The 22,457-nt window shown below is 47.7% G+C and overlaps 1 protein-coding gene across 1 annotated transcript in view; it reads right to left on the reverse strand.

Annotated features, from left to right (window-relative positions):
* EXPH5 (exophilin 5) overlaps nt 1-21,453 on the reverse strand; it is a 105,337-nt gene extending 83,884 nt beyond the window's left edge. Inside the window, exon 1 of the mRNA XM_083169986.1 lies at nt 21,229-21,453. Within this exon, the coding sequence (XP_083026112.1) occupies nt 21,229-21,350 (122 nt within the window). The 5' untranslated portion in view covers nt 21,351-21,453. The remainder of the gene's footprint in view (nt 1-21,228) is intronic.
* Nucleotides 21,454-22,457: the final 1,004 nt, after the last annotated feature.

Below are 22,457 nucleotides of genomic sequence, written 5' to 3' on the forward strand. Positions count from 1 at the left end.
GTATGACAGACACATTCTAACATTATGGTGAAGGCTTTAAACAATTAGGAATAATTGAGGATATACATAGACTACACATCACACACACACACAAACGTACACATTGTACACACACACAGTACACCACATACGCACACATAGCACACAACACACACATTTATACGTAGAGCACCTCACACACTTACACATTGAACAGATACACACACACACAACACATCACATGCAGTACAATACAAATCCATACACACTACAATACACACCCAAAAACAGTATAACAAACACACAGAACACACACACTTAAACATTGCCAGGATACGCACAGCACATTACACACACACATAGACGTAGCACACCTCACAAACTTACACATTCGGCAGATACACACATAACACACCACTCACAGTACAATACACACCCACATTCACTACAACACACACCCAAAAACAGTACAATACACAGAACACACACAGCACACTTCACACACACAGATTTATACATAGCACACCTTACGCACTTACACATAGGGCAGATACACACACACATATCATACCTCTAACAGCACAACACACCCACATTCACCACACACACCCAAAAAAACAGTACAACACACACAAAACACACACTTAAACATTGCACAGATACACAGAGACACAAGACACAGAGACTCAACACACACATACTGTATATACATAGCACACCTCACACACTTACGCACAATACATTAGGTCATTAGGTACAATACAACACACACAACCACATACACTACAACATACACACACAAAAACAGTACAACACACACAAACACACAGAACAAATAATCTGCCATTTATTTAACAGTCTGTACCGGCAAATAAAAACTTTGGTACTCTTTACTTAGAAGGGCGCCCATCTCGGCCATCTCGGGCATTGAATGCACTAAAAAATCAGGTGCGATGCGACAGACGAGATGCCCGAGATTTCCCATAGGGAACAATGTTAAATGTCTCAATTGACCCGATTTTCCTGTTCAATGCCTCAATTGACCCAATTTTTCCATAGGAAACAATGTTAAATGGGCCACAGAGGCCAAATAGGCACCCTGAAGTGAATAATGGCCACCCGAATTGTTAACGCCACCCCACGATCAACGTCAACCCGAAGCGTGGCGAGCGCAGCGAGCCCGCGAGGGGCGGCGGTACGCGTCCTACGACCTTTTCATACCCCCACTATCCACGTCGGCGTGGAGTTGAGAATAGAAAGTGTGGCGAGCGCAGCGAGCCCGAAGCGTGGCGAGCGCAGCGAGCCCCGCGAGGGGACGCGGATACCTTCACAGGAATCCGCAACCCCTTGCGGGCTTCACAGCTGTCCGCGTACCCTCGCGGGGCTCGCTGCGCTCGCCACGCTTCGGGCTCGGTGGCTCGCTGCGCTCGCCACACTTTCTATTCTCAACTCCACGCCGACGTGGATAGTGGGGGTATGAAAAGGTCGTAGGACGCGTACCGCCGCCCCTCGCGGGCTCGCTGCGCTCGCCACGCTTCGGGTTGACGTTGATCGTGGGGTGGCGTTAACAATTCGGGTGGCCATTATACACTTCAGGGTGCCTATTTGGCCTCTGTGGCCCATTTAACATTGTTTCCTATGGAAAAATCGGGTCAATTGAGGCATTGAACAGGAAAATTGGGTCAATTGAGACATTTAACATTGTTCCCTATGGGAAATCTCGGGCATCTCGTCGGTTGATCGCACCCGATTTTTTAGTGCATTCAATCCCCGAGATGCCCGAGATTTTTTACTAACGATGCCCACGATCAAAATCGTGGGCGCCCTTCTAAGTAAAGAGTACCAAAACTTTACCTAATGTACCGTTTCTACTTTGTCCCCCATATCCATCTCTCCAGTCCCCCAGCCTGTCACTGCGCTCCCCGGCCGGTTGCACTGAGAAATCTTTGTCCTGGCCAATGCACCCATTGATCAATACAAAGTGGGTACACTGCACTCACCCTGTTAGTCAGTTGGATATCAGGCACTGCCTTAAGGGTTTCCCAGACTCTTTTGGTTCATAGATAATGTTTGGTCGATGGGCATGAGCGCTGCATGCATTTGTTTGAATGTTATGAGTGTAAGAAGTTGAAGAATAACTGAGATGAAGAATTGTCATGTTATAGTGTACAATTTACTCAATAAAATGTGAAAAAAAATATGTGTACATAGAAGTACAATCAAGAAATGAAAGTAGGATTAAAAAATAAATTCTGATTCAAACTGATAATTGTTTGGATGGGGGTGAGTTGCGAAACAAATCTATAGGTGGAGGGGGTATGGATATTGTGGGCATAATTGATGTTTGGTACACCTACAGGGGGTACCCAGTTGATGAGAAATCTTCACTACAGTGTCACCGTAGGGGGATTTCCAATTGGGGTTCAGGTGGTCTTTTAGGGACCCCTTTACAATCCCGTTGGTCTCTTCTCCTGGAGCCTTCGGTCTCCCTCAGTGATTGACTATCATTAAGGGAGACCATAAGCTCAAGGAGAAGAGACCTACAGGATTGTAAAGGGTCCCTAAAAGACCACCTGGACCCCAATTGGGAATCCCACTATGGTGACACTGTGACCGTGACACTGTAGTGAAAATCCCATCAATTGAGGGCCCCCTGTAGGTGTAACAAACACCAATTATGCCCACAATATCCATACCCCACCTATAGATTTGTTTCACAACCCACCCCATCCAAACAATTATCAGTTTGAATCAGAACTTATTTTTTAATCCTACTTTCATTTCTTGATTGTACTTCGATGTACACTTACATTTTTTTCACGATTTATTGAGTAAATTGTACACTTTGTAACATGGCAATTCTTTTTCTCAGTCTTATTCTTCAACTTCTTACACTTAAACCTTATCAATGCACCCATTGATGATTGTGATGGCTGGATCAGTGGATTGGCCCGGTGGGTGTAGGGAAGAATTTGGCCCATTGCACCCATTCCCAGTGGGGCATTACAATGGTGCGGGTAGCGTGCGTCGCGTCATGACATTATGTGGCCAGGCCCGCGGACCTGCTCCCACACTCAGGGGCTGCCCCACTGTTTGGTAGAGATGCCCGGTGCATGTGCTTTACAGATCCTCAGAGACTGCTGCAGGTTCGGTGAGGGGAGTGGCAGTGGCAGGGAGCAGTGAATTTTTAATTAATTATGGCGCGGTAAGTAACGCCCACCCCGGTCCCCACGCATTCAGTGCCTGTAATTACACACCCTAGAAACTGTACCATTGAAAGTATAGAAATGGAGGTGTGGCCACGTCCCTTTCTGATTTTGTACCGATTTTTGACCCTCAGATGTTCGAGGATATGTCATACAGTAGGTGCTAAATCTCAGGAGTGGATGTGGATTTCATCAACACATACAAGTTATCAACTCAGGAGCGTTGTGTTTCAAACAACAACACCACACCTGATTTCATTGCCGTCATTGAGTATCAATGCAAACACATTCTAACATTATGGCGGAATCTATAACAAATTACAATCTTTGGCACAGCATATTGCAAGATGACATTTTTCAGCAATTTTGGAAATAAAGAAACCCCAAGGGTTTCCCGGGCAACGCCGGGCGGGTCAGCTAGTCAAAAATATTAAAGGCCGTCAGAAATGAGTCCCAATGGGCTCCGCTATGGCTCTCCCCAGTTTTTTTGCAGAGAACCGTGTGCTTTTTGTTGTCCGATAATGACATATCACAGTTTCCTCTCATCTTATTGCTGGCAACGCAGCCATACTCCTCTGCCACACTGCAATATATTCAGGGAGATCAGAGCCACTGATTATATACAAGGTTTTCTCTCCGGCATGCAGCATCTCTATGGGACCCAGAAAATTTGTCGACTGTAACGTCGACAGTCAATAGGGTAATAGAAGAAAAAGGTTAACATTACCTTTTTTCAAGTGTCGACCAATAGGGGTCGACATATTCACTGTCAATCTAATTACTGTCGACCTAATGATACACACCCATCTCTATAAGAGCTTACACCAGTCATGACCAAACCGTGGCGCTCCAGCTGTTGTGAAACTAGGCATCCCAGCCAGAGGCGTAACTTATAATTGTGCCCCCCCCCCCCTAAAAAAAAAAAACAAGCAGCGGGGAGCCGTGGCGCGCGCGCGGGGGGGGATTGAGGGGAGAGAGCGTGTGTGTGTGTATGTGTGTGTTTGTGTGCGTGTGTATTTTACCTTGGGCCGCATCCGTCCGCGCCGGGTCCCGGCTCTCCCGGCTACTGCTGCTAACGAAAGTGACACTTGGAAAATGGCTGCCCCCATACAGCAGACGAAAAACTGTCTGCGGTATGGGGGCAGCCATTTTCCAAGTGTCACTTTTTGTATCAGTGAGAGCAGTGCTGCGGCAATAGCCGGGAGAGCTGGGACCCGGACGGTGCACACAGGCAGCCAGACAGTGACTGTCGTCCCGCAGCCCCCCTGGCACCCACATACCCTCAGCGCCTCCCCGCCACGGCGGGGGCTGCGGGACGATAGTTACGCCTCTGATCCCAGCATGCCTTGCCATACTTTCAGCATCCCCTAGTACCAAAACTCTGGCAAGGCATGATGGGACTTGTAGTTTTACAACAGCTAGAGGGCCATAGTTTGGACATGCCTGGCTTACACGGATGTAACGTCTCTTCATAAAACTTGTTCTGCCACAGAGTTTCCGGTACTTGTGTATTATCACGGCGCCCCCGATATTGATCGCGCGATTATTTCATCGCATCGCATGCCATACACCCGATGCACTGCGATGCGATTTTAGCCCCCTATGCCATGAAAATTTTTATAAGCACCCTAATGGGTGCTTACAATGTTAAATACACCCCCACGCCACCCCCCACTATAAACGTGAACCCGAAGCGTGGCGAATGCAGCGAGCCCGCGAGGGGTGGCGGTACACGTCCTCTGACCTTTTCTTACCCCCACTATCCACATCGGCGTGGAGTTGATTTTATAAAGTGTGGCGAGCGCAGCGAGCCACCGAGCACGAAGCGTGGCGAGCCCCGTGCAGGGACGCGTATATCTGTGAAGTTATGCGCGTGCCCTCGCCACGATTCGGGCTCGGTGGCTCGCTGCGTTCACCACACTTTATAAAATCAACTCCACGCAGACGTGGATAGTGGGGGTATGAAAAGGTCGGAGGACGCGTAACGCCGCCCCTCGCGGGCTCGCTGTGCTCGCCACTCTTCGGGTTCACGTTCATAGTGGGGGTGGTGTGGGGGTGCTTTTAACATTGTAAGCACCCATTATTTTAACATTGTATGACATTGCATAACATTGCGCGATATCGCATAACATCGCATGTGCGATGGTATGCGATGGGTGCCGTGATAATACACAAGTACCGAGTTTCCTTACCCTAACCCATACTTACCCAGGCCCTCTCGGGATTATGATCACGGGCCTATCATAATGGGTGTACCCATTCTTTCAGTACTCACCTATCCGATGTCTGCAGCCATGCAAAAGCTCCAGGAAAATGGCGCTGTGGACATTTTTCTAGCATTTTGTGCACGTGTAGTAAGGGGGAAATCGCCGGATAATGGGCACTGCACCATTTTTACCAGAGCCCTATGGTTGAATAGTAAACACTAGCACAGCAGTAAAGTCTATTAGCGGCTGCCGGCGAGAGAGAGGGTCCAGACAGAGCTTGCACAGGGGCCACCTCATCTCTTAATACGCCTCTGATTCTGATCACCAGGATGACGCTGTCAGTGTTGAGCAGCTGTCAAGCACTGAAAAGTAATCGTCTTGCAGTTTAGCAAGTAACACAAATAATTAACTGTGCTGGATACACAAGGGCATGGCCATTTATTTCCACAAACCCGAAGAAAGAAAGAAAAATGTATGATTTGTCAAGGGCTGCAGAAGAAAGCAGAACTGTGTTCTTGCTTCAGGTATTGTGACAAGAATTCACATACACTGGGTCAAGATGAAGTCTCTGCCTTTATTTTTGGAGCAAGTCGCAGCATACCAGGCACACAGCACAGGCAAGTATAGTTACAGCAAGCAGCATACAGGTAATCAACCGCATAGTTCAAACTCTCCGGAATGCTCCAGTGGTCCCTACTGTAGCCCACACCCCGGCCTATCACTTGGGCAGTTATTCCACCATCAAGAGCAATGATATCCTCCCCTGGAAACACTTTTATAAGGAAGTCACAGGTGCTGCTAATCAGCATAACCTCGATCACATCCGTTTCCTTGCTGCTGCTCTAAAACCAGGACTGGATCTTCCACATTACTTTCATGTGTAAAGATGCTGTCCCTGCCACAGTATGTTTGTGATAATATTACAACCTCTATTCACACATTCTTGTTAATAACCTAAGTTTACAGTTTAGACTATGTTCTAGTGCGGTGTTTCAGATAAGGTATATTATATAATTATATATAATAGCGATGTTATACAGATTTGTCAAACATTTTAAAAGGACATGTGGAGAAGTTGCACCAGGAAGATTCTAGCTAACATTATACAGAATGTAATCAGTGGCACCGAGACCGGCTGCACAATAGTACTTCTTGTGGAGGGGCGTGCGTCTTTCCCCACTCCCGTGCATTGGCCATGGCCCCTCCCATTACCTGGGCACGGTACACCTGAACATCTGATACATCCCCCTTGCATAGCACTTGTACATTACAGAACCTGTGTGTGGTGGGAGGAATTGTAACCAGACAGATCACTAAATACATGAGAAAACATCGGTCAATGTCAATCATATGGACAGAGCTACCTGGTCATTGTCTGCTCTGCTGCTCCTTAAATATAAGGTAATTACAGTGCACCCTAGCTGTCATTCCTCATCCGCGGTGACTTTAGCTATTTAAGGCCGGGTACACACTATGCTCTACAGTATGTCTTTCCTACAGCCGATGAATAACTTATTGCATAGTGAATCTATCCACATGTACAGATCATAAGTCTGTGAACATCGATGCTGATAGATTGTTGCATCTGTCTGTTAAGTCAGAATCAGTAGTCATTGAGTAAGATGTCACATGTGGGCGGCCATATTTAAATGGGCCTGCTGCCAGTCATATTGGGCGGACGATTGGTATGTGTGTATGCACAAGATCACAGGTGCATAAACCTTAACAATTGTTACCTGGAAGATCCATCGGCCAGCAACCGGTCCTCGAGATCTACCAACAGTTCGTTTTCTAGGCCACCTGTGGATCTGAAGTATGGGGCCGATTCTGGTTCACTCTTAGTGAACCCAATTCAGCCCGTGCCCCGATGGTCTAGGTTTGCACATGTGACTGCAAACAGCCTCCATGATTTACAACGTCGCCGGGCCATTCACAGCGGGGAGGGAGGGATGGGGCGGTGGCAGCGCTGGGCCATGGGAACACCCAGCATTTCATGGGCGTCCCCATGAAAATGGTGGGCGTTCCCATGGGAGTGTGGGCTGGACGAAGTCTACCGGAGGCGGGCAGCTGATGTCACATGACGTCAGCCGCCTGCCCTGTCTTCGTCCCGGTGCTCACAAATAAAAGTCAGTTCCCACTGACATCTCTTTGCAAAGCCAGGAGAAACCATTAGATAGTCTGCAACTATGGAATGATTTCTTCTGCTGCGGGCACATGCGAGGGGAAGTGTCTTCGTAACCTATCCCCTCGCATGGTTGCTGGTGGAAACTGTGGCGGGGGGGGGGGGGTAATCGTGGGACACTACCACTGTATAATGCATTGTAGTTAAAAAATATTGTTACATATGTTAGGTATGTTTTCTGAAAATATAATATAGAAATTTGTCACAGGCATAAAGCTATATAACATTATAGCTACAGTTAACAGGAGAAAAATGCACTTAAACTCAATACATAGAACCATAGGGTCTGCGTAGAAGGATCTAATTTCAGACGGTTATCGCGGGTTAGATAAAGGTTAAAAATAAGGGAAATATATATATAAAAGTGTAACTTCAGAAATATTTATCTCTACAATATCAAACTGTCGATATAGCACTGAATCTTTACTGAATAGGAAGCAGTTCCTATTACCGGCATCCCAACTGTCATAATCCCCACAACTAAACTAACCTTAACTCTAATGGGGCCCATACACTGTGCGAATATTGTATGCGTTTTGAACTCTTTAATACAATGGGTGGTATTCAAGGAGGCTGATTCGCCAGGTTTTTATTTCGATTTTGTGCTGTAAGGCGAATGTCTGACTAAAACGGTGAATCACCCTATTCAATGACCAGATGGCGAATACATTTCAAGGTTTTTTTCGCCATGATTCACCGAGTAGCAATCGCTATCTTTTTATGGTGAAGTGGAAGGTGAACTTTTAAAATAAAGTGTTTTGTGTTTTACATTTGGTGTCAAAAAATCTGGAATTTTATTCTGAGGAGGGGCATGCTATTTTTATTCATGTGCTGTAAGCACATGAATATATATTTAATATATATATTAATAAACAGGATTCGCTGCACGTCGCCGGTATTCACATTGAATACCGTCCAATGTGATGCGTGGACCTGCGTACTTTAAATTGCATAGTACAAAAAATATGTGCAAGCAGTACTTTTTGTACTAAATTGCATTGCATCACTGTTGAAGCACACTGTACAGTATACAATATGAACTACTATAGATGCTATAAGATGATTCTGGTCAGGATGCAAACTACATTCCCAGAAACCTCTCTTCCCCACAGCATCATGCATCATGTATGTAGTATAAAGTGGGGGGTATGGAGCTTCCGCGCTAGCCCAGTGGCAGCAGATTTTGCTACCAAAGCTGCTGTGTGTGACTGTTATTGCACAGGGGGGAGAATCTGCTAAGCTGCTTACCAGGATCATTGGGACTGCATATGTCAAACGTACTACATATATTACCATACCTCCCAACTTTTGGTGCTACAGGATCGAGCCATGCGCGCCCGAAAAGGGGATGTGGTGATTAAAAGGGTGTGACCTTGTGGGATGACGCGTCCTAAGGCCATGCCCGTTTCCCCCCACTCTGCATCGTCTAGTCTCTTCAGGCTATTCTCTTCAGGCCAACAATGGTGGCCCTGGGCGGGACGCAGGAACGTCCCCCAAAAAAACGGATGTTCCCGCGGTTAGTGGGACAGTTGGGAGGTATGTATTACATTACATAAACTGCACTTTGTTTGGGGCAGACTATAGCTTGTTATATGCTAATTATGCGTCCGTCATGGGCTGGCAACAATCACAGCCCCCCTCCAGAAATCTGCCCCTGAAATTCCACAAAGGTTAGGAACACCAAGGTTCTCTATCAGTTAGCTTGCACTTGCGCGGCCCAATGGTATCAAAGAAGCTTGGCTGGGGCAGGGTCTTTTTACGGAGCCTTGTGACTAGGATGGCCAAACCCGGGATCAGCGGGATCCCGGGATTTGGTGCCAAAAACTCCAGGATTTCTATCCTGGGATTGGAGTTTCAAATCCCAGGATAAGACTGCACTTGCGCAGTCTAATGCTGGGCAGCGTCTGAGCACTCGCTTAGACGCTGCCCGGCTGTTCTCGATGCCCGGCCTGAAGTACTGCGCAGCTTGATGGTCAGAGATCACATTGTGCAGGCCAAATAGCCGCACTGCCGAAGGACGCACATCGGCTCTGCCCGCCCGCAGTGCATGCCCCGGCTCGCAGCTACCCGGCGCCCGGCCGCACAGATTCCGGCTGCTCCTGCCCACATCCTGCCATAAAGGTAATGCTGGGACATTTTTTTTTTATTAGGGAAACCAATCCCGGGATTGGGCATTTTTCAATCCCGAATTCCAGGATTGAAAAAAATGCCCCGGGATTGGCTTCTATATTTGTGAAGTCTCCCCAATAATGATATGATACTGAGGAGTCTATTTATTAAGATCTGGCTTTCTGGTCCGAACATCTGGTTATAGCGTGACTCTACCTAAAGGGATGCCGGATGACTCACCGACAATCATCACCCCCATAGAGGGCGAATAGAATCTGTGGCAAGGGCAGCAAGCCCGCAGCGCGACATGCGCAAGGAGCTTTTTGCACACACCCCCTGTCGGAATACCATCCGCAGGATTCCGACCACGGCGAGTCCTACCGAACCCCATCTACAGATTGCTGCATAGTAAATTTTCATAATTTCTCACATTTCCAATCAGACGTTAAGGATAAATCAGGATAGGCTGCTCGTCTGTCTATACCCCAAGCATGCCCATTATGTCATTATTGTGATTTCTGGGGGTTTGCATACATTCTACACCACATTTGTTATTTGATATACTGTACTGTCAGGTTAAATATGCAGCAATTCTACTGATTGTCAGTTTCTCTCTTATTTAACATGCCCTGAGCTTTGTTTTGCATTTCATGCAGGTAGTAAACTGGTTGAGGAATGCTGGAGGACTTAGGCAGTGGGCTGGAGGACTTAGCCCAAAGCAAGGCAGACACCCATTGTAGGGGTTGGGTTTGTTTTCTGAACATTTATAATGTCGACATTCATAATGTTGTCATGGGATTGTTGACATGAATGCAGACGTGCTTAGGATGCAAACTGTGTGTTCCAGCAGTGCAGCAGCTTCATTAATACCGCTTTCAGACCGCAAATGCCGAGTCGCACCCGCTCTCCCCCCTGCTCTGGCCAATCAGCATAGCCAGGAAAGGAGAGTGGGCTTTACTGCTCCCCCCCCCCCCCCCCCCCCCCCGCTCTGGCCAATCAGCATAGCCAGGAGAGGAGAGTGGGCTTTACTGCTCTGGCCAATCAGCATGTGTTTTCCTCCTTCAAAATGTGCTCTGGCCTCTGCAAATCAATAGAGCAAATGATGTGAGTGTGTTTTTCTGCTCTCCCCCCAGCTCTAGGATGCGCTCTGGGCAATCATGCAATAATCAAAGTACAGGGGTACGGGGGGGGGGGGGGGAATCAGAATCAGGGAGATTACAGTAGGATGTGCCTCGCCAGTCGCAAGGTGGTGTCAGGCGGGAGTGTCACACTCTGCCCAAAGGGCATTTCTAGCACCAGATACGGGCGTTTCTATGCTTCGACGCTTGTTGTTCCAATGTATTTCTATATATCATTAGGAACAGTAATCTATTTTGGGAAGTTCTGCAAGTATCAATAGTAACATTGCTGCCTGCAATATGGGGTTTCTTGTTTGCAACTATATATTCACTGTGAAATTTATTTTCTTCTCACTCAGCACATTGTTCATCAATAATCAACAATGATGTCTATGCCATGATATCCAAATGCAATTTGACCTTGTATGACTTTATCCCTGCGCATACAATATAACTATGTTTTTGGTATAGTAAATGTTATTTTATTGTAAGCACTGACTATCTGAAACTTGTAGGCACTACCTATATTTATGGCATGTGCTGTTTTTCATACCATTATAGCATTAGCCAAATCAGTATGGACACCACATACCCTAAATAAACATATGTGTTTGATTAAAGAAAAATAACAAAAATCCTTATCCTAAGTCACTCCCAAAAAAAACACTAGGTTACCTCCCCCAAAAGGTCAATCACCTTGCATAAGGACAGCGAAGGCTAGCCTTCACTTGCTCTATTCATACAGGCAGCTCACGCATGCTAACAGCATACCATACACATGCACAGTTGCCCAATGATTAATCGGGTTGCGAATTCGCAGTCAAACCTGCAAGTCTGAATCGGGCTCAATGCTGCACTGCAGGTGGGGCAGACAGGGGCACCGGCAGATCGTTCGGGCCCCGGAAAAAAAAACTATATACTGTAAAAGATATTGCTCATAAAGGGCCTTCTAGTGTGTTTGGTGCTTTACTTTTATATATATTGAATGTTTTGTGCCACTTATGTGAATGTTCCCCTTCAGTGTATCTGAGAACAGTTGGAGAACCCCTGTTGTACAGTACCACAGAAAGCATTGCCACAAACACCTGCATAAAGGCCCTTATTCTGGTCCATCCACATGGGCTGTTCGTTTGCACGGGGACCAATGTTGGGCATATGCGCATGTGTAGCCGCATTTCTGCACATGTGCATATGCGTGATGCACGCACCCAAGACAGCGGGCGGGGGTGGTGGCAGATAGTCGTGCCCATGGGAAAGCCCAGCATTTCATGGGCGTTGCCATGAAAACGCTGGGCGTCCCCATGGAAATCGCCTGTAAATGGATGTTTGCAGCCCCTGCGAACGTATGCGGGGGGGGGGGGGCATTTTTGCTTACCGGCATTCGGCGGGCGGCATCTGGTGGACTCGCACGGCTGCGAATTTGCAGCCTTGCGAATCAACCAGAATAACCCCCAAAAACCACATTGGGATAAAGGATCCCGGAACGATGGGGGCCACACCTTCACAGATGATAAATATTCAGGAGCATCTATATTCTAGCTAACTAGGGAATTGCACACACTTCTACTCTGCAGTGATGGCGTTAGTTTATATCATTAGGAATTACCATAACCCTTTAATTACAGGTTGGTATATATTTTTTATTACACTGTACACACATCATTAATTCCTGTTCTAGCTGTAAAGTCTGTAAAAACATAGCATCATCGTGTTATATTTATATACTGTACATTGGTTTACAATCTCACCTCCCTAATAGTAATTGTGATGGAAGCCAAATAAACGAGTGACCTAAGCAGTGTATGACCCCTGTCCGTCACACACCTGTAATTCCCCTGCTATACATATGGTTGAGTCGGGATACCTACGGACGACAGGCGGTGGGGATGCTGTCGGTCAGAATACAGATGCCTGTATCCCAATAGATCAGGTAAGTATACTTACCCTTCCTCTGCCACCCCTAACCCCCCCGCTTGCCCTGCAGCCTTACACCCCCCCCCCCTGCACCAGTGCCTTTACCCAATCCCCTTTTTCCCGGCCCAATCCTTATCTGCCCCGCATACGTACTGTACGTTCGGAATCCTGGCATTTGGGATTCCGGCTTTGTCATCCTCATTGATGGTGGGATGAAGATGCCAGTCTCCTTTCGGTAGTCCCTCTGCGACTGCAGCCTGTGTAAGTCGAACCTTACTAAGGATGCCAGTCGCAGCCCCACTTGCAAGGCCACGGCAACTGTGCCTCGCTGCGCAGTCCTTGGCCTGGCCACTCCCAGAAATGCTGGCAACGCACCTCTCTTTCCGGAAATGCCGGAAGCCCCCAGCACTCCCCGTGAACACCTCAATCAGACAGAGATGTTTGGTGTTCTAGGGTGTGATCGCAGGACACGTCCTGTGCATGTGAAGAACGGGTGCAGCGCACACGCAGAACCCACACATATGGTTGAATCCCTTATGCCAGGCATGTCCAAACTGTGGCCCTCCAGCTGTTGTGAAACTACACATCCCAGTATACCTTGCCATAGTTTTAGCATTCACTAATCGCAAAACTGTGGCGAGGCATGATGGAAATTGTAGTTTCACAACAGCTGGAGGGCCATAGTTTGGACATGCCTGCCTTATGTGATCCAAAGTGAATTAGCCCCATTGTCCTGATGGCTGCCTGGACCATAAAGGGTTAGATACGTGTGCTTTAAAACCCAACCTTCTTGGATATTATAGCCTTTTTATTTAGGCACGCTTTTTATTCCATATCCATAATCTGAATCTAAAACATAGATGACATTGTAGCGATGACCGGAGTAATAATAAATGGTGTTTATAATAATAAAATGTATACTTCCAAAGCTGTGTACACACGGTGCGATTTGGTCGCTGAGCGATTTTGGCTTAAAATCGCCCAGCAATATATTGCTCCGTGTACCAAGTACCAGTGCTCCTCAATACTGGTCTGGTACAACTGCGCCAGCGAGAGAGACAAATGCAGGCTCCAAAAGGTAGTCAGAACTGCGGAGAAGATAATCGGAACAGACCTTCCCTCTGTCCAGGACCTGTACCTGTCCAGAGCAACAAAGCAGGCAACGAAGATAGTCAAGGACCAACTACATCCTGGCCATGGCTTGTTTAACCTGCTGCCATCAGGCAGACGCTACAGGACTATTCCCACCAGTTCCACCAGAAGCCTAAAATGTGTCAAGCGGTTCACCTGTTGTCACATGAACTCCTCACTGTCTAGTCACGCCATAACCCTTTGCACATAATCTAACACGGTGTCCCCTCGGAATAACTTTCTATATGACTGTACATGTTCCCCCACCTGTTTATATTGTTTACTAGCTGACCGGCCCGGCGTTGCCCGGGAAAACCTTGGGGTTTCTTTATTTCCAAAATTGCTGAAAAATGTCATCTTACAATATGCTGTGCCAAAGACCTAAGATTGTAATTTGTTATAGATTCCACCATAATGTTAGAATGTGTTTGCATTGATACTCAATGACGGCAATGAAATCAGGTGTGGTGTTGTTGTTTGAAACACAACGCTCCTGAGTTGATAACTTGTATGTGTTGATGAATTCCACATCCACTCCTGAGATTTAGCACCTACTGTATGACATATCCTCCAACATCTGAGGGTCAGAAATCGGTACAAAATCAGAAAGGGACGTGGCCACACCTCCATTTCTATACTTTCAATGGTACAGTTTCTAGGGTGTGTAATTACAGGCGCTGAGTGCGTGGGCGTTACTTACCCCGCCATAATTAAAAATTCACTGCTCCCTGCCACTGCCACTCCCCTCACCGAACCTGCCTGCAGCAGTCTCTGAAGTCTGGGGGTCTGTAAAGCACATGCACCGGGCATCTCTACCAAACAGTGGGGCAGCCCCTGAGTGTGGGAGCAGGTCCGCGGGCCTGGCCACATGATGTCATGACGCGACGCACGCTACCCACACCACTGTAATGCCCCACTGGGAATGGGTGCAATGGGCAAAATTCTTCCCTACACCCGCCGAGCCAATCCACTGATCCAGCCATCACAATCATCAATGGGTGCATTGATAAGGTTTGAGTGTAAGAAGTTGAAGAATAAGACTGAGAAAAAGAATTGCCATGTTACAAAGTGTACAATTTACTCAATAAATCGTGAAAAAAAATGTCTCGATTCCGGCTTCGGGATTCTGAACGCTGGAATCCCGACCGCCGGGATTCAATACTGAATCCGTTGTGTGTGTGTGTGTATCTGTCCAATGTGTAAGTGTGTGAGGTGCTCTATGTATAAATGTGTGTGTTGTGTGCTATGTGTGCGTATGTGGTGTACTGTGTGTGTGTGTGTACAATGTGTACGTGTGTGTGTGTGTGTGTGTGTGTGATGTGTAGTCTATGTATATCCTCAATTATTCCTAATTGTTTAAAGCCTTCACCATAATGTTAGAATGTGTCATTCATACTCAATGACAGCAATGAAATCAGGTGTGAAGTTGTTCCTTCGTCCACAGTTTCCCAGATCGTCGATCTTTTCCCCCAGAACATCAATGGAGGAAAATTAAACCTTGGTATTTTTAAATTTCTAAGTGAAATTTCCCAAAAACGGCTTAGAGGTGCACACCACCGGGTCCAGAGCTATCTTGTTGCTGAATTTGGTGTCTCTGAGTGCCACGGTGTGTCCGCAATGCGACGGACACGCACACACACACGCACACACACACTCTTCAACTTATTATATAGAAGATACTGTATGCTGTTTACTTGTTACCCACCTGACGGCTGCACATAGGGTGACCAACTCATCCCTTTAATCCGGGACACATATTAATTACACAGGTTCTGTGGCAGTTTAAAACCAGGTGAAATGGAGCCTTGAGGTGTGGCAGTTTAAAACCAGGTGAAAGCCAGCCACAGAACCTGTGTAATTAATATGTGTCCCGGATTAAAGGGATGAGTTGGTCACCCTAGCTGCACAGCAAACCGAAAACAAATTCCTAGTATACGCAAGGGTATTGATTTTAAATAGCATGGCGAGCGTAGCGAGCCACCGAGCCCGCAGCGAGCCCCGCAAGGGGACTCAGACGCACGGCGCCATGCTGGCGCTGTGAAACTACACAAGTACCTACACAAGTATACCTGGCCAATAAAGCTGATTCTGATTCATCAGCGACCAGCGATTTTGGCTAAAAAATTGCAAGCTATTCTGTCTCATTCTGTCATTTTGTCTAGAAGTCGCTGGTCGCTGGTGCACAGGTGTAGTCAGGGGCTGCACAGTGCATTGTGCACCAGCGACCAGCAATTTTTAGCCATAATCGGAGGAGCATGCTCCTGTGACCAGCGACCATGAATGGCTGGCAGCGGGAGCGCGCTCCCAGTGATTAATCTCCCACAGCACATGAAATCACTGGCAATATGGTCACTTAGCGACCATATTGCCAGAGATACAGTATGTGCGGAAATCGCCCTGTGTGTACACAGCTCTAATGTTTTTGGGCGTTGGAGAAAGTCTCCTGAGTAGTATGCAGACCTGAAGGGAGCCCAGCCTATGGTATGCCTGAACTACTGGCGTGCCCTGGGGATAATAAGTGTAGTGCATAGCACAGCTGTCATCTGGAACTGCAGGTTGTACACAAGAAATGTACACAGTCCTATATATTTGCAGTGTGTGCGTGGTATGTCGCTGTGTTTACACAATCCTGTGAAATGAATCATGCTAAAAACCATTTCTGCTCTCCAAGTACAAAGTTGTCAATTGAGGAAAGATACAGAATAACCATTTTATGTTTCATGGCAGCCCAAATCTCACAACACTGATAACAAACATACTTTTTGTAAACAACAGATATCGCTGGGGGCTGCTGTGTGACCTGGTACTGCTTAATTCTTATCTCTGCCCAAGCTATCTGTAACTGGTACCCAACTATTATCTCTACCCATTACCACTGCTCAGCTGCAGTCACTACCCATTACCACCGCCCAGTTACTATCTCTTCTCTGTCCCATTACCACTTCCCATCTGCTATTTCTTCTCTAGTCCCTACCCATAACCACCGCCCAGCTACTATCTCCTCTCTGTCCCATTACCGCTGTACAGCTACTATCTCCTCTCTACCCATAACCACCGCCCAGCTACTATCTCCTCTCTGTCCCATTACCGCTGTACAGCTACTATGTCCTCTCTACCCATTATCACCTCCCAGCTACTATCTCCTCTCTGTCCCATTACCGCTGTACAGCTACTATCTCCTCTCTACCCATTATCACCTCCCAGCTACTATCTCCTCTCTGTCCCATTACCGCTGTACAGCTACTATCTCTTCTCTACCCATAACCACCGCCCAGCTACTATCTCCTCTCTGTCCCATTACCGCTGTACAGCTACTATGTCCTCTCTACCCATTATCACCTCCCAGCTACTATCTCCTCTCTGTCCCATTACCGCTGTACAGCTACTATCTCTTCTCTACCCATTATCACCTCCCAGCTACTATCTCCTCTCTGTCCCATTATCACCTCCCACCTACTATCTTGTCTCTGTCTCATTACCACTTCCCATCTGCTGGCTACTCTCTCTCTCTCTCTCTGCTCTTGGTGATGCCCAGCTACTATCTCCTCTCCCATTACTGATTACTGATGTCCAGTCTCCCATTACTGATGTCCAGCTACTATCTCCTCTCTACCCCATCACTGATGCCCGGCTACTATCTACTGCTGCCCCATTACTGATGCCCTGCTACTCTCTACCTCTGCCCTATTACTGATGTCCAGCTAATCTCTACCTCTGCCCTACTACTAATGCCAGGGTACTATCTCCCTCTGCCCTACTACTAATACCCGGGTACTATCTCTCTCTCTGCACCAGTACTGATATCCAGCTACTCTCTACCTCTGCCCCATTGCTGATGCGGGTGTGGTATATTTCCCCGACAGTCGGGATTCCGACAGTCATTAGTCAGACGTCGGAATCCCGACTGCACAGCGTGGTGAGCGCAATGAAGCCCCTTGCGGGCTCGCTGCGGGCACGGTGGCAAGCTGCGCTTGCCACCTATTTTATTCTCCCTCTATGGGGGTCGTGGACCCCCATGAGGGAGAAGTCGGGATTCCGACGTCGGAGGAATGACTGTCGGAATCCCGACTGTCGGGGAGCCGTCCGGTACCCTGCTGATGCCCGGGTATTATCTCTCTCTGCCCTACTACCGATGCCCTGTTGTCTCTCTCTGCCCTACTACTGATGCCCGGGTATTATCTCTCTCTGACCTACTACTGATGCCCGGCTACTATCTCTCTGCCCTACTACTAATGCCGGGTACTATCTATCTCTGCACCATTACTGATATCCAGCTACTGTCTCCCTCTGCCCCATTGCTGATACATGGGTACTATTTCTCTCTGCCCTACTACTGATGCCCACTATCTCTCTCTGCCCTACTACTGATGCCCGGCTACTGTCTCTCTACCCTACTACTAATGCCCGGTACTATCTACCCTACTACTAATGCACGGGTACTATCTCTCTCTGCACCATTACTGATATCCAGCTACTGTCTCTCTGCTCTACTACTAATACCCGGTTATTATCTCTCTCTGCCCTACTACTAATGCCCGGGTACTATCTCTCTCTGCCCTACTACTGATGCCCAGCTACTGTCTCTCTGCCCTACTACTGATGCCCGGGTATTATCTCTCTCTGCCCTACTACTCATGCCCATGTACTATCTCTCTCTCTGCCCTACTACTGATGCCCGGCTACTATCTCTCTCTGCCCTACTACTGATGCCCGGCTACTATCTCTCTACCCTACTACTAATGCCCGGGTACTATCTCTCTCTGCACCATTATTGATATCCGGCTACTGTATCTCTGCTCTACTACTAATACCCGGTTATTATCTCTCTGTGCCCTACTACTAATGCCCGGGTACTACAGTAGGAGCAAGTTTCATCTTTGCTCCTTTGTCCATGGCTAGCCATGGCTATTCTATTGTTCTCAGCTGCAATACAATACGTATTGCAGCTGAGAACAATAGAATAGCCATGGCTAGCCATGGCTATCAATGGCCAAAGGAGCAAAGATGAAACTTGCTCCTACTGTATCTCTCTCTGCCCTACTACTAATTCCCGGGTACTATCTCTCTCTGCCTACTACTGATGCCCAGCTACTATCTCTCTGCCCTACTACTGATGCCGGGGTATTATCTCTCTCTGCTCTACTACTGATGCCCGGCTACTGTCTCTCGCTGCCCTACTACTGATGCCCGGCTACTGTCTCTCGCTGCCCTACTACTGATGCCTGGCTACTGTCTCTCTCTGCCCTACTACTGATGCATGGCTACTGTCTCTCTGCCCTACTACTAATGCCGGGTACTATTTCTCTCTATCCCTACTACTGATGCCTGGCTACTGTCACTCTCTTCCCTACTACTGATGCCCGGCTACTGTCTCTCTCTTCCCTACTACTGATGTATGGCTACTGTCTCTCTGCCCTACTACTAATGCCGGGTACTATTTCTCTCTGACCTACTACTGATGCCCGGCTACTGTCTCTCTGTCCTACTACTAATGCCCAGGTACTATCTCTCTCTGACCTATTACTGACCCTGGTACTATCTCTCTGCACTACTACTAATGCCCGAGTACTATCTTACCCTGCCCTACTACTGATGCCCGGGTATTATCTCTCTCTGCTCTACTACTGATGCCCGGCTACTGTCTCTCGCTGCCCTACTACTGATGCCTGGCTACTGTCTCTCTCTGCCCTACTACTGATGCCTGGCTACTGTCTCTCTCTTCCCTACTACTGATGCATGGCTACTGTCTCTCTGGCCTACTACTAATGCCGGGTACTATTTCTCTCTGACCTACTACTGATGCCCGGCTACTGTCTCTCTGCCCTACTACTAATTCCCAGGTACTATCTCTCTCTGACCTATTACTGACCCTGGTACTATCTCTCTGCACTACTACTAATGCCCGAGTACTATCTTTCCCTGCCCTACTACTGATGCCCGGCTACTGTCTCTCGCTGCCCTACTACTGATGCCTGGCTACTGTCTCTCTCTGCCCTACTACTGATGCATGGCTACTGTCTCTCTGCCCTACTACTAATGCCGGGTACTATTTCTCTCTGACCTACTACTGATGCCCGGCTACTGTCTCTCTGCCCTACTACTAATGCCCAGGTACTATCTCTCTCTGACCTATTACTGACCCTGGTACTATCTCTCTGCACTACTACTAATGCCCGAGTACTATCTTTCCCTGCCCTACTACTGATGCCCTTTGCCCCTGTAATGATGACCGGCTACTATCTCTCCCTGCCCCCCCGAGGAGATACCTGGGTACCATCTACACCCTGCCTTACCACCAGGGTTTAAAGTGGTCATGCAGAGGTGGAGGAACTCATTTCTCTATGACCCCCCCCCTCTACTACTAATGCCCAGGTACTATCTCTCTCTGACCTATTACTGACCCTGGTACTATCTCTCTGCACTACTACTAATGCCCGAGTACTATCTTACCCTGCCCTACTACTGATGCCCGGGTATTATCTCTCTCTGCTCTACTACTGATGCCCGGCTACTGTCTCTCGCTGCCCTACTACTGATGCCTGGCTACTGTCTCTCTCTGCCCTACTACTGATGCCTGGCTACTGTCTCTCTCTTCCCTACTACTGATGCATGGCTACTGTCTCTCTGCCCTACTACTAATGCCGGGTACTATTTCTCTCTGACCTACTACTGATGCCCGGCTACTGTCTCTCTGCCCTACTACTAATGCCCAGGTACTATCTCTCTCTGACCTATTACTGACCCTGGTACTATCTCTCTGCACTACTACTAATGCCCGAGTACTATCTTTCCCTGCCCTACTACTGATGCCTGGCTACTGTCTCTCGCTGCCCTACTACTGATGCCTGGCTACTGTCTCTCTCTGCCCTACTACTGATGCATGGCTACTGTCTCTCTGCCCTACTACTAATGCCGGGTACTATTTCTCTCTGACCTACTACTGATGCCCGGCTACTGTCTCTCTGCCCTACTACTAATGCCCAGGTACTATCTCTCTCTGACCTATTACTGACCCTGGTACTATCTCTCTGCACTACTACTAATGCCCGAGTACTATCTTTCCCTGCCCTACTACTGATGCCCTTTGCCCCTGTAATGATGACCGGCTACTATCTCTCCCTGCCCCCCGAGGAGATACCTGGGTACCATCTACACCCTGCCTTACCACCAGGGTTTAAAGTGGTCATGCAGAGGTGGAGGAACTCATTTCTCTATGCCCATCTACTTTATCCTTCTATCCCATTACTGATGCCCGGCTAGTATCTCACTCTACCCACGGCGATGCCCTTCCTATACCCCCCTGATGATGCACGGCGATCTCTCTCTCTGCCTCCGGTTATGCCCATTCTTATTCCCCTCTGATGCACACATCAGTCTCTTACCACAGTCTCTCCCTGTCCGTCCTCCTCAGCTGCTCGTCCCGCTCCAGTACATCCAGGATCTGGCTGGCTTCCTCTTCCCTTAGGAAGCTGAGATCCAGCCTGTCAGTCCCCGGCTTAGTCATCTCGGTGACTGATGTAGTTACCGGCTTCTGGGGTAATTACCGGTCCGGCATTGCTCAGGCCCCAATACTGCAGGTAATAATATCGTTGCGGGCGGGGACAGTTTGTGTAGTAATGTCAAACTTTACACCGCGGCACCTGCAGCTGAGGCACGCCTATTGATGGGCAGTCCTCAGTGCCAATCAGCTTGTGAGGAAACCCATTGAGGTGCGAGAGCAACCAATCAATGTGCAGGGCGTGGTTCGTTCCTGTCACTAGTAACACACAGAGAGCATGGGTGCTGACAGACAGTCACTACTGTGATCCTGTCACCAGGGCTCACCCTGATACACAGTCAGTGCCTGGAACAAGTGTGCACTCACATGCTGCATGGAAATATGTACATAATGCCATGAAATTCCACACAGATTACACACTTTGATTCATGTCTGAAGCATATGTGTGTTTAAAAAGTAAAAATACCATTAATTTTTTTCTATTTCTGCTTTAAAAAAAAATATATATATATATATATAGAAATAAGAATCTGCAATGTAATTATGACTCCCTAAAAATAATTCCTGCATATGTGTTATTAGAGGTGTATCCGGTCGACGGCTCGACGGTGTCTATATCGACCATGTTTGGGTTGACCACCCTTAGTCGAAGGTGCCTAAAGATAGTCGATAGCATCTAGATTGACATTAACAAAAGTTAGACACAAGCATTTTGGATGTTTTCTCGCGTTAGTCCGTCTTGGTTCATACTTGGGTCATACTTTACCATCCAAGTGGGCACAGAGTTAGATTATAATAGTGTGACGAGGCACCATGCCCAAAGTATGGCGAATGGACACTGTACACTTATTTGGTGTCCATGTTGATGCAAAAAAAGAATGTTGATCTTGTGACTGTCGGTCACGCTCCCGTCGACCACGGTTGCCTACTCTTACGGTTTCTTCTCCGGGAGAAGAACTGCGGGGTCGAGCCCAGATATCGGCGTCATCAAGCCCCGCCCCCGGGGTTTGCGGGTCTCCGATGAGGGGGCTGGGCTAAAATGATGTCCAATTGCGGCACAGCAGCATTTAAACTATTGTAAGCGTTGGCAGGAGGGAAGGTTTTCCAGTCGCA

Source organism: Crinia signifera, chromosome 2, assembly GCF_055691185.1.
Source record: "Crinia signifera chromosome 2, ASM5569118v1, whole genome shotgun sequence".
Taxonomy (NCBI): domain Eukaryota; kingdom Metazoa; phylum Chordata; class Amphibia; order Anura; family Myobatrachidae; genus Crinia; species Crinia signifera.